This window comes from Oncorhynchus keta, chromosome 1 (genome assembly GCF_023373465.1).
Source record: "Oncorhynchus keta strain PuntledgeMale-10-30-2019 chromosome 1, Oket_V2, whole genome shotgun sequence".
NCBI classification, from domain to species: Eukaryota; Metazoa; Chordata; class Actinopteri; order Salmoniformes; family Salmonidae; genus Oncorhynchus; species Oncorhynchus keta.
Window position 1 is genome coordinate 71962308 of NC_068421.1, and position 13653 is coordinate 71975960.

The 13653-nt window shown below is 41.5% G+C and overlaps 1 protein-coding gene across 3 annotated transcripts; it reads right to left on the reverse strand.

Annotated features, from left to right (window-relative positions):
* Positions 1–2999: 2999 nt before the first annotated feature.
* LOC118392681 (GTP-binding protein REM 2-like) lies at positions 3000–13491 on the reverse strand. 3 transcript variants are annotated; one of them, XM_035784725.2, is made up of 6 exons: positions 13343–13487; positions 13175–13228; positions 12155–12470; positions 11896–11969; positions 5423–5600; positions 3000–3704 (listed from the first exon to the last, which is right to left on the reverse strand). In XM_035784725.2, exons 2-6 carry the CDS (start codon positions 13226–13228, stop codon positions 3412–3414), a joined length of 915 nt encoding a protein of 304 aa, XP_035640618.1. In that variant the 5' UTR covers positions 13343–13487; the 3' UTR covers positions 3000–3411. The 3 variants fall into 3 exon arrangements, with proteins under 3 accessions (XP_035640618.1, XP_035640626.1, XP_035640611.1); XM_035784733.1 differs by lacking the exon at positions 13175–13228 and having other exon boundaries at positions 13343–13491; XM_035784718.2 differs by lacking the exon at positions 13343–13487 and having other exon boundaries at positions 13175–13334.
* Positions 13492–13653: the final 162 nt, after the last annotated feature.

A 13653-nucleotide genomic window follows, 5' to 3' on the forward strand; every position in this document is an offset into this window, starting at 1 on the left:
ATAAAATAATTTAATTCCCCACAACAAATTGTATACAAAAGGCCTACAGCTCAGTATTTTTTGCTAAACTTTATCAAGGGAGGAAATCATTCCAGATGTGACTGTACAGTACATTCGGAAAGTACTCAGACCCCTTCACGTTTTCCACATTTTGTTACGTTACAGCCTTATTCGAAAAACTGATTCAATATAAAAAATCAGCAATCTACATACAATACCCCATAATGACAAAGAAAAAACAGGTTTGTAGAAGTTTTGAAAATGTATTAAAAATAAAAAACAGAAATACCTTATTTACATAAGTATTCAGACCCTTTGCTATGAGACTTGAAATTGAGCTCAGGTGCATCCTGTTTCCATTGATCATCCTTGAGATGTTTCTACAACTCGATTGGAGTCCACCTGTGGTAGATTAATTTGATTGGACATGATTTGAAAAGTCCGACACCTGTCTGTGTAAGGTCCCACAGTTGACAGTGAATGTCAGAGCAAAAACCAAGCCATGAGGATTGTGTCGAGGCACAGATCTGGGGAAAGGTACCAAAACATTTCTGCAGCATTGAAGGTCTCCAAGAACACTGTGGCCTCCATCATTCTTAAATGGAAGAAGTTTGGAATCACTAAGAATCTTCCTAGAACTGGCCGCCCGGGCAAACTGAGCAATTGGGGGAGAAGGGCCTTGGTCAAGGATGTGACCAACAACCCGATGGTTTCTCTGACAGAGCTCCAGAATTCCTCTGTGGAGATTGGAGAACCTTCCAGAAGGACAACCATCTCTGCAGCACTCCACCAATAGGCCTTTATGGTAGAGTGGCCAGACGGAAGCCACTCCTCAGTAAAAGGCACATGATAGACCGCTTGGAGTTTGCCAGAAGGCACATAAAGGACTCTCAGACCATGAGAAACAAGATCCTCTGATCTAATTGAACTCTTTGGCCTGAATGCCAAGTGTCACATTTGGAGGAAACCTGGTACCATCCTACAGTGAAGCATGGTGGTGGCAGCATCATGCTGTGGGGATATTTTTCAGTGACGGTGACTGGGAGACTAGTCAGGATCGAGGGAGAGATGAACGGAGCAAACTACAGAGAGATCCTTGATGAAAATCTGCTCCAGAGTGCTCAAGACCTCAGACTGGGGTGAAGGTTCACCTTCCAAAATTATAACAACTATAAGCACACAGCCAAGACAACATAGAAGCCATGAATTACAAGCAACATATGCACTGAGCTAAAGGGTAAAAAAAAAAAAAAGCTGCCGCTTTCAAGGAGCGGGATGCTAACCCGGACCTGTATAACAAATCCCGCAATGCCCTCAGACGAACCACCAAACCAGCAAAGCATCAATACAGGACTAAGATTGAATTGTACTATACCGGCTCCGACACTCGTAGGATGTGGCAGGGCTTGAAAACTATTACAGACTAAAAAGAGAAGCACAGCCGTGATCTACCCAGTGACACGAGCCAACCAGACGAGCTAAATTACTTCTATGCCTGCTTCGAGGCAAGCAACACTGAAGCATGCGAGAGCATCAGCTGTGCTGGACGACTGTGTGATCACGCTCTCCGTAGCCAGTGTGACTAAGACCTTTAAACAGGTCAACATTCACAAGGCCACAGGCCAGACAGATTACCAGGACGTGTACTCCGAGTATCCAATTTGCATTCCGCCACAACAGATCCATGGAGGATGCAATCTCTATTGCAATCCACACGGCCTTTTCCCACTTGGACAAAAGGAACACCTACATGAGAATGCTATTCATTGACTACAGCTCAGCCGACAATGCAGGCGGCTGCCGACTGACTGATCTACAAATCACCTTGCATCTCTCTACTCATTATTTGTCGATCCGTCAGTGAGTCACAATTTACCCATGATATATTACAGTTTTGATGCTCTCAAACACAACCATTAAGTGTGACACCCCATTCCCTCACTTTTTTATGATCGGGGAGAGGACACTCTGGACTACTTATTGTCCATTTTTTTTCAGTGGTAAACGGCAGGTTAAGGTTAGGAAGGTTAGCTGAAATGTTAAAAAGTAATTTGTTAATTTGACAAAAGCTGGATCACCATCGTTATCCACCATCTTTGCTTCTGTTTGCCCTGAAAATCGGATGTGGGAACTCCGCTCAGGCATTTATTTTACCCCTGCTTGAGTAGAAAAGGTATTCTAAGACAAACAGTATGCTGGTTCAGTGTGCTATCTGACCACAGGGGGGAGCCTGTTGCCTGTTTCAGGTATCCAGTATCTAGTATCCACCCCCATTGCTCCCAGCCAGGGGTTTCGAGCCAAGGGAATGAGTCACAAAGAAAATATGATTTCATGCCACCATTTAAAGGTGGTGATTTTTCCAACTCTGTTTCTTCCTGATTACAGAAGTGCTCTCCCATTCTCTTTGATGAACTCCATGACAATGATATGAAGACCCGTGATGATATACTGTTTCTATGCTTGCTCTTCAATAGTGTGGGTGTGAGTGGGATTGAATGGAGAGTGGAACTAAGGGTAGTACAGTGGTGCTGTGTGATACTGATATCTGACAAAGTGCCATCTGGCACTCCTCCTCCCCAAAATAAACACATTCTGAAATGTAATTAATTCTCCTTAAAGTGTACCCTAATTTTATAAGGGAAATGTTGAACACAAAATTCATATGGCACAAAGATTCTCCTTGTCTCCTTGACAACAGTAACCTGGCAATGATCACTCTACATACAATAAATCCTGGCTCCATTCTCCATCGCCTCAATCCTTCTATCTTATGCCTTTTCTAAGTTTAGTCTTTCTCTACCCCCTCTCAATATCCCCATGGATACCAGATTGTCTGGATACTAAAAAAAGCAAGTGAATCCTCAAAATCTGAATCACTGTGAAAACCATGTTATATCAGGGCTGCTACTGTGATTGCTCTCTTGCACTTGCAAAAAGCATGCAATTAAGTTTCTGGGCTTTGAAGTATCACAACACACAGAGATACAAAAAAGAGTCACTTTCCTTTCTCATGACTTCTCAGAGTATTTTATTTGGCCCTCAATGAAATCACATGGAGTATGATGCAGTATGATGCTTAGGGTTGTATTTACAGGGGTTCAACAGCTAATTCTCTATTCTCTATGGTTCTCTACTACAACATTTCTACATGAATCAACCCAGATACGTCCATCGCTCCTTTAATGCCATTCTCTCTTCCTGGTCTTCTCTGCTTCATCCATGTGTCATCCCCATTACTGTATCCTCCTCTCATCACTCACTTTTACATGAACTTTTCTCTTCACCATAATTTACCTCTGAACCCCTCTCTCTATTTTGCAATTGCTTACATTCTATTTCCCTCTTGCTCGCTCTCTAGCCACCCCTCTCTCTTTCTATACATCCCTCATTCCATCCTTCCCTCATCCCTGATCACAGGGCTCCCAGGTCATGGCAGGAGCGGGACTTCTGTCTGAAGAACTTGCCCCCGTCTCGTTCCCTCTCGCGGGGGTAGCGTGGGACCAGGCTAGCGAGGAAACGCTTGGCCCGGTGGGTGATGCTCTCCAGGCCGCCAGCCATGTCGTGCCCATAGGACCCTGGGGGCACCGGACTGAGGCCTCTGGCTAACCTCACAGCAGACTCCAGGAGCTCCACTGTGCGGTGGTCGAGAGAGGTTGACATTTCCACATACAGACAGTCAAACAGAGTAGCACTGGTGAAGGCCTCTGAGAGAGAGAGAGAGAGAGAGAGAGAGAGAGAGAGAGAATAAGCACAGTTGTCAGTGGTAAACGCATTACCCATTTAGGATGAGGGCATTGCGGATGAGATTGGGTACACGGTGATGTGCTGTTGTCACAGGTTCATCCATATTAGTTACATGTTGAAGCACCTCTTATTCTCTTATTGTGCTGTGACTCAGCCCAGCTCCCCTCTGGTTGACCTCAGGAACACTACAATATAAACATCCCTGCCTCTCTGGATTTTTTTTGTCATTACAGACTACTATCCCTAGGACAAACACAAACACATAATTGAATGCATTTATTCAAAAGATGGAAAAAGCACATATCAAAGAGTGCAAGAGTGCAACACCGAAATCACGGGGAATGAGAAGACAGATGATGAAAGATGATGAGAAGCAATTGCCCAAATTTGTCTTAATTAAAATCTTATTTGTTAGAGAGATAAAATTATCCCTGACAGCAGAGGAAGAGAGAACCAGTATAGTTCATGTTTTTTCTTCTGTGCACGCTCGTTAAGCTATATTATAAAGCGAGACGGAAGTGAGTTTTCACCCAGTTCCTGTAAAAGTAATTATGCAGAAAGCCTTGCTCTGCTCTCTGCCTCATAATAAGTCAAAGGCCACACAGATCTGAGGTTACACAACACTCATAACATGATCCCAAAAACAGCCAGGCCTGAGGAGCTGCAGTCTGGAGCAACACACATCACATAGACAGGTGGAGGTGAAAGAGAGTTTTGTGTTCATGTGTGTTATAGGTTGTGGTGACCATACAGCCAAGCTCAGGTGATATGTACATCTAGATGAATAGATTAATGCGTATTTTTATTTATTTTTGATTTTATATCACCTTTATTTAACCAGGTAGGCCAGTTGAGAACAAGTTCTCATTTACAACTGCGACCTGGCCAAGATAAAGCAAAGCAGTGCGACAAAAACAACACAGAGTTACACATGGGATAAACAAACATACAGTCAATAACACAATAGAAAAATGTGTATACAGTGTGTGCAGGAGGTAAGGAAATAAATAGGCCAATAGTGACGAAGTAATTACAATTTACACTGGAGTGATATATGTGCAGTGATCAGTAAGCTGCTCTGACAGCTGACACTTAAAGTTAGTGAAGGAGATATAAGTGTCTAGCTTTAGTGATTTTTGCAATTCATTCCAGTCACTGGCAGCAGAGAACTGGAAGGAAAGGCATCCAAAGTAGGTGTTGGCTTTGGGGATGACCAGTGAAATATACCTGCTGGAGCGTGTGCTACGGGTGGGTGTTGCTATGGTGACCAGTGAGCTGAGATAAGGCGGAGCTTTACCAAGCAAAGATTTATAGATGACCTGGATCCAGTGGGTATGTTCTTAGTATCTCATGCAAAGTTCTCAGCACGCACAGTCCCTTCCTGCCATACTCCCACACTGCACTGCAGCTGAAATGCTGTGCCACTTTCTGTCTATATTCCTATATTTCTCCCTTCACCGCAGTACCGTGCAGAGATACAGCATAAAACTCAGCCTGTCGACACACTGGGTGGAGATGGCAGGCAGAGACAAGGCAATGAGAGAAGAGAGTATTTATAGGAATAGATCATCTGTAGGGAAAGGTATACACTATGGAATACTGCAGGTTAAGGTTGCAGCGACAAAGGGTGACCACTCTATCACTGTGCTGTAACAAAGAGAGGGCCAATCTGCTTCACCTTGAGCGCTGACCTCGCGCGAACGGACCAGGTCACTCTTGTTGCCCACGAGGATGATGGGAGTTTGTGGCTGCGTCTCCCTGAGGAGGAGGCGAAGTTGGGCGGTGCGGTGGAAACTACGCCTGTCCGTGACAGAGAACACCAGGACACACACCTCACACTGCAGAGCAGACAGGTCCTGAGAGAGAGAGGGAGGAAGAGATATCAGCACAACCATACCACTTTTACCTTCCATTTAGTCGTAGGAATTTTTATGAGAATAAACTTCTGTTTATATGTAATTATATGTCATTTATATCTGGCTCTAACATGGGTTCTGTGTCCTGATCTTGTCCACATTCTGATTATGCCCACATTTTCAGAAATGTGTATACTCATGGTATTAAAACGTGTCTCATATCCATCCACTGTGTCTGCATTGTGACCAGATTTCCTGGTCCTTCCCTTTAAGAAAATTATTTCACTGCTATATTTTCCAAACAATCTTTCATTATTTATTTTAAGACATTAATGGCATATGTGAAGGGTGCCGCCTGTCAATGATTTTAGAGGGTGGGATAATGATGATTTAAATGTTTTCACTGTCCAGATCGGTCTACACTTGTACATCCAGACACAATGCGTCTGACTACCTCAAGAGGTGGTCAAGAAGATCTGATCACAATCAGATCACAGTGCCTGTTTAATTGTCTACACCCATCAAAAACTGTGAGCACAATCAGAATGTGGACAAGATCATGCCAAAGGACGCATGTTCAAACCAGGTAGAAACTTGGGCTGGGAATTGCCAGGGACCTCATGATACAAAATTACCACGATACTTAGGTGCCGATACTATACGTATTGCTGTTCTCAAGATTCTATAAGTATTACGATTAGATATTGTAACGGCTGTTGGAAGGAGAGGACCCAGGTGCAGCGTGGTACGTGTTCATACTTTTATTTAAACTGAACACTGAATTAACAAAAATAACAAAGAGAACGAACGAAAAGGAAACAGTTCTGTCTGGTGCAGGCACAAAAACAGAAAACAACTACCCACAAAAACCCAGTGGGAAAAAGCTACCTAAGTATGGTTCTCAATCAGAGACAACGATAGACAGCTGCCTCTGATTGAGAACCACAACTGCCAAACAACAAAGAAATACAAAACATAAAAAATGAACATAGAATGCCCACCCTAGTCATACCCTGGCCTAACCAAAATAGAGAATAAAAGCCTCTATGGCCAGGGCGTGACAGATACTGTGATTTTATTCTGATTCGATGTTCCAAACATATTGCTCACCATATGTCCGCTGCAGAGGGACAAAAGAGAGCCATGAGAAAATTAGTTTTGATCAGTCAAGGAAATTAAAGTGCTGAAAAAAATTGGCTCCCTATTTAAAAAGAAGATGAGAACAACTCATCTTGATTTTTAGTGCAGGTACAGCCAACTAGCGCAAAAATAATATTGAGATATTGTCAAAACAATATATCGTCATAAAGAATATCCCGATATGTAAATAGCTCGACCCCGCCCCCCACTACAATGGGTCTACATAAGTCAACAAGTGAAGAGGTAGAGGGAGGCAGCTCTTCCCTCCCTAAAAATCTTTCTTTATGTGGTTTGTGTCGACATTTTCCCACTGCTGTGCTGAGAGCCTTATAAATGACAGTCAGTAAGAACATGTAATTACAGTGCCTTGCGAAAGTATTCGGCCCCCTTGAACTTTGCAACCTTTTGCCACATTTCAGGCTTCAAACATAAAGATATAAAACTGTATTTTTTTGTGAAGAATCAACAACAAGTGGGACACAATCATGAAGTGGATGGAACAACATTTATTGGATATTTCAAACTTTTTTAACAAATCAAAAACTGAAAAATTGGGCGTGCAAAATTATTCAGCCCCTTTACTTTCAGTGCAGCAAACTCTCTCCAGAAGTTCAGTGAGGATCTCTGAATGATCCAATGTTGACCTAAATGACTAATGATGATAAATACAATCCACCTGTGTGTAATCAAGTCTCCGTATAAATGCACCTGCACTGTGATAGTCTCAGAGGTCTGTTAAAGGCGCAGAGAGCATCATGAAGAACAAGGAACACACCAGGCAGGTCCGAGATACAGTTGTGAAGAAGTTTAAAGCCGGATTTGGATACAAAAAGATTTCCCAAGCTTTAAACATCCCAAGGAGCACTGTGCAAGCAAAAATATTGAAATGGAAGGAGTATCAGACCACTGCAAATCTACCAAGAACTGGCCGTCCTTCTAAACTTTCAGCTCATACAAGGAGAAGACTGATCAGAGATGCAGCCAAGAGGCCCATGATCACTCTGGATGAACTGCAGAGATCTACAGCTGAGGTGGGAGACTCTGTCCATAGGACAACAATCAGTCGTATATTGCACAAATCTGGCCTTTATGGAAGAGTGGCAAGAAGAAAGCCATTTCTTAAAGATATCCATAAGAAGTGTTGTTTAAAGTTTGCCACAAGCCACCTGGGAGACACACCAAACATGTGGAAGAAGGTGCTCTGGTCAGATGAAACCAAAATGGAACTTTTTGGCAACAATGCAAAACGTTATGTTTGGCGTAAAAGCAACACAGCTCATCACCCTGAACACACCATCCCCACTGTCAAACATGGTGGTGGCAGCATCATGTTTTGGGCCTGTTTTTCTTCAGCAGGGACAGGGAATATGGTTAAAATTGATGGGAAGATGGATGGAGCCAAATACAGGACCATTCTGGAAGAAAACCTGATGGAGTCTGCAAAAGACCTGAGACTGGGACGGAGATTTGTCTTCCAACAAGACAATGATCCAAAACATAAAGCAAAATCTACAATGGAATGGTTAAAAAATAAACATATCCAGGTGTTAGAATGGCCAAGTCAAAGTCCAGACCTGAATCCAATCGAGAATCTGTGGAAAGAACTGAAAACTGCTGTTCACAAATGCTCTCCATCCAACCTCACTGAGCTCGAGCTGTTTTGCAAGGAGGAATGGGAAAAAATGTCAGTCTCTCGATGTGCAAAACTGATAGAGACATACCCCAAGCGACTTACAGCTGTAATCGCAGCAAAAGGTGGCACTACAAAGTATTAACTTAAGGGGGCTGAATAATTTTGCACGCCCAATTTTGCAGTTTTTGATTTGTTAAAAAAGTTTGAAATATCCAATAAATGTCGTTCCACTTCATGATTGTGTCCCACTTGTTGTTGATTCTTCACAAAAAAATACAGTTTTATATCTTTATGTTTGAAGCCTGAAATGTGGCAAAAGGTCGCAAAGTTCAAGGGGGCCGAATACTTTCGCAAGGCACTGTATAACATTTACATTTACATTTAAGTCATTTAGCAGACGCTCTTATCCAGAGCGACTTACAAATTGGTGCATACACCTTATGACTCTGGCATGATGAGTGCTCTATGACAGACAGAGTCATATCAAAGAGTGTGTGTACTTGTGTTTTTTCAACATTTCAAACAAACGATTGTTCTGGTGGTATGCAGTGAAAGCCTGCTGCCTGCAGCAGTCAAGAGTGAAAGTGAAGCCCTGTGCTCTTTCATTCTATGATTCCCTGCTGCCTAGAGACAAATTACCATACCACACCAACTGGGAACCACGTCAATTACTGATGACATACACAGAGAATACAATGAGACACACACACAAACACACACACTGGATACCCTTTGAGCGAATCCTTCATAAGTCACTGAAAACGCTTCAGGGACACTGTGTGAGCAAAGCTACATTTGATTTCTAAAATCGGAATTTAAGATTTCACTCTTGAGACTGCATCAAAAGGTTAACTCAAACTCTTCTGAACAGACGAGACAGAGCAGTATCACCAAGATCAGTATCTCCTAAAAGACAACCAAAGAACGTCAGTGATCCACTTACAGATGTAGGATCTTACTGTTTTTTTCAATCACTGCACATTGTATATTTCCAAAGTTCTTAAGTACAAAACTCTAAACGGATAGCACTTATAATCCCCCTATCTTATAGGAACTTAGACTGTGCATTCATTGGGGTTTCACACATCTTTCACCCCTGAGTCATTCATGGAAAATCTAAGTTTTCTGTGAAATACCATGAGAACATTTTGCTTAGTCACCAATACTGTACATTAGATAATGATAGGCTCGATTTAGTCATTTTAACTACCATTTAATCCAATAGCAAGAAAGAATATTAGCGGGTAAATATCATTTTCCATACAGTATTTGACTAGAACTTGACATGCACAATTATTTTATCATTTGTATCCAATGGCATGTTGTGAGAATGTTGAGAAATATGTCAGTCTTACAGTTTCATTAACCTTATACAGTACATACAGTACCAGTCAAAAGTTTGAACACACCTACTCATTCACTATTATTATTCTACAAAGTAGACAATAGTACAAATAAAGAAAAACCCTGGAATGAGTAGGTGTGTCCAAAATGTTGACTGGTACTGTACATAGGGCAAATCATCAGAAATAGGGTATTGTACATCAGTTCACTACTGTAAAAATGTAGCACAGTGTTGTATGCCATTTCTGCCTCATGCATCATTTTAGAAGATCACCTTTTCTACGTGACTTGTAAACTGATACAGAATCGCCTGTCTCTGTTTGAAATTCATTAGCTTACAGTGCATCAATGAAATTCATATCAATGAAAGTCAGATAATGATTTGAATGTTGTTATATACAAGTTACAACCCAGGTATTTCAGCAGTGCATTGTATACTGCACTATAATTCCAAATGGTAGCACATAGTGACTCTTTCCACTTTGTCCTATTGACGCAGAGTGGCTGATGGAGAATGATTATGTAGTATTTACAGCCACATCCATACATAAATTGATGTAAAATGTATAAGCTAAAATATAGAAATTGACAGTGTTCAGCAGTTAGCAAACTATATATGTTAACTAGGCACTACATGGTTCAGTAGTTATCAGTTTTGAGCAGTTTAATTAAGTGATAGATAATTGTATTGTTAAAAAATGCAGGATAATCATATAAAAAGTCAAGTGAATATTGAAAAGCAGATACTTAGATTGAAAATGCATCCGAATTGAAGAGGGATTTGGTGCAGTGAACAAGTGACTGTGAATTTATTTGTTGTACTCAGTAAATTGAAATGTGCTTAAAGTTTTGAAACATGAGCCATTTTTATGATCTGTTTTGATGTTCATGCTTAGAGTTATGAAAATGTACCACATACTTGTGAAAATTGCACCAAAGTGATAAAAAAAACACTGTAATTTGATCACCCTGTTATTGCAGGAACTCCGAACCTGTAGTGTAATCAAGGTTGAAAAAGGCTTCTAAAGTTTGTAATCATTTGCCCTAACAAAAATGTATCAACCCCTTCAAAAATGTCCATTAATTATAATCCACACAATAATTCACATTTTACTGATTAAGGTAAACGAAAAGGAAAGATACAACTTCACAAACTCTTGTGATTCCAGACTGGAGACCTCCTACAGAGAGATAATTTTGCAATACCCAACCTCCAGCTGAGTCAGAAAAAGCAAAAGGGAAAAAATGTCCCCAGTATGTCTGCTCAGTTCCCTCCCTCACCAGTGGTGGAAAAAGTACCCAATTGTCATACTTGAGTAAAAGTAAAGATACCTTAACAGGAAATTACTCAAGTAAAAGTGAAAGCCACTTAGTAAAATATTACTTGAGTAAAAGTCTAAAAGTATTTGGTTTTAAATATACATAAGTATCAAAAGCAAATGTCATTGCAAAAATGTACTTAAGTATCAAAAGTAAAAGTAAAGTATAAATCATTTAAAATTCCTTATATTAAGCAAACCAGATGGCACAATTGTTCGTGTTTTTTTTAGATTTATGGATAGCCATAGGCATATCCAACACTCAGACATCATTCAGAAACAAAGCATTTGTGTTAAGTGAGTCAGCCGGATCAGAAGCAGTAGAGAGTTGGACAATTTCTTACCTGCTAAGCATTCAAAATATAACGTGTACTTGTGGGTGTCTGGGAAAATGTAAGGAATAAAAAGTACATCATTTTCTTTTGGAATGTAGTGAAGTAAAGGTAAACATTTTCAAAAATATAAATAGTAAAGTAAAGTACAGATACCCCCAAAAAACTACTTAAGTAGTACTTTAAAGTATTTTTACTTAAATACTTTACACCACTGTCCCTCACACATCCATGAACACATGTGTTTGAAGCACGCTCAGGAGAAACAGAGGTAATCCAGTGGAAAATAACCTGATAATAGGCTTCCTTTCCAGCCAATCACAGACTCCCACAGGGGAATGTCATATTTCCACTGCTTGATCAAAGACAAGGAGATCGGGCAATACTTTATGACTAAACATGAGAAAAACTACACCAAAACCCCCACATTAAAAGTTAACCCATGAGATAAGACAGGGGAGGAGGGTAACGGAGTGGAAAGAGAAGGCTGGGGTAGAGTGGGGCCACAGAGATGTAGTTTGGCTCACCTGCCTCCAGTTGTCGTAGATAAGGATGGTGCAGTCCTCGTCGTCCACGGTAACAGTACGTAAATAGCCCTCTCCTGAAGGAGAGACATAGCAGGCAAGTTTCAGGTGGGAGATGAGGGGAAGAAGGCTTTTAGCTTATGTTCATTTACAAGACATACACATTGCTGGGATGTTATGCATTGCACACGCTCTACCTGTTAGGATCATAGGCCTATTTTTGTTGAAACACTGTCCAACATCCAAACACCAATCAATGTACCTTCAGAATCCACAGAAGCAGTTCTATCCAAATCTCCAGCCAAGGCGATAGCAAGGCTTGACTTGCCCACCCCATTTTGCCCCAGCAGGGCAATTCGAAAGGGCCCTTCAGAGGGGGGTCTCCCCTCTGTCGCTGAGGCGATGGTCTCATCCTTCGCCGGGCTGAAACTGATTGGAGGAGGAGAAGGTCCAGCCAACCCTGATGTCCAATCACAATCATCATGGACTGCTTCCTCTCGTCTGAGCTGGTGTTTGATTGGCACAGGGGTACTTCCTCTGCGTAAAGGTGGGGCACTGGACAGAGTCATACTGTCACACTAAAAGAGACAAATAAATAAATATACACATTACATTCACATACAACATGGACCAACAAGATTATGACTTTGTGTCCACATTTCCATCAACATTCCACACTCTGTAGCAGTTTTCCACACAGACAGAAATGGTCAATTGTCTAGAAAGCAGGGAAGGTGTTGTGGCGTCCATGTGCATGCCTGTGCTTCCCAATGAACTACCTTAACCTCATCTGTCTCCAGGAAGACTTGACACCAATTGGACTGTAATAGGGAGCTAGTCACTCTCTACCTGACATGTTATCACTTTCAGTGTGATCCTGAAATAGAATGCTCTTACATTACTGTATCCCGCTTTGTATCTATGACCCCCATTAACACCTGCACTGTCCCTGCCTGTCTCCCCTTCTCTATCTCGCCATCTCCCTTTGTATTTTAATCTCTCTATATCTGTCTGTCTCTTGCTTCACAGACACACACACATTAAGAGATGCAGAGAACCACTCAAGAACTAAATGGTATGCCCATGACAAATTTGATGTTAGTGAGATCTAAAGCTCAAAAATAAATAAATAATCAAAACCCTTCTATTACGTTTTGTCACTCACAGATGACAGATGTCTTGTGAGGCAACCGTTAGGCAAACTATGACATATTTGCATCGATATAAACAGTTAAAAAGCTACGTGCTGCCCGGCACATTGTGTTTAAACATCCCCGCCTACCTTAGCCAGTGTTTCCTCGATATTGATAATGTCTATGAGCGCATCTGTCTGCATCTGCAATGTGAAATACACCCGTCAGAAATCGACTACCTACTCCCGAGCGTTTTCCCGCCCTCCCACTCATCTCACTCCCGCGCGCTCTACCTCAAAGCCACAGGATGATCTCACCTGACACAAGACTCGCAGCACCAACCAAGTAAAAACGGTCCTCTCTCTCTTTTCCACTTTCTCTCTCTCTCTCTCTCTCTATTTCATGCGCGCTCAGAAACAAACATCACATGCACAGACTCAGAGGCTACACAGACAACACACTTCTCTCTCCCCCATAGTGTGCTTTCGTACAGTAAGTTAGGTCCTCCTGCAGTGTTTCTTCTGCATTATGACTCACTTACATGACGTGTAAATAAATGCTCATTGCCAGCTTTTTATTTTCTTAGACAAAATTGATTTAGGCTATTGAATGTAAAGCTGCGTTGACT

Bases quoted from the DNA above. Each gene is read 5' to 3' on its own strand.
- LOC118392681 (XM_035784725.2), bottom strand. From the start codon at position 13,228: ATGCAGACAGATGCGCTCATAGACATTATCAATATCGAGGAAACACTG. The intron at 5,601-11,895 runs GTGAGCCAAACT...TCTCTCTCTCAG, and splicing joins TCTACGACAACTGGAGGCAG to GACCTGTCTGCTCTGCAGTG. The intron at 3,705-5,422 runs GTGAAGCAGATT...TCTCTCTCTCAG, and splicing joins GCGCGAGGTCAGCGCTCAAG to AGGCCTTCACCAGTGCTACT.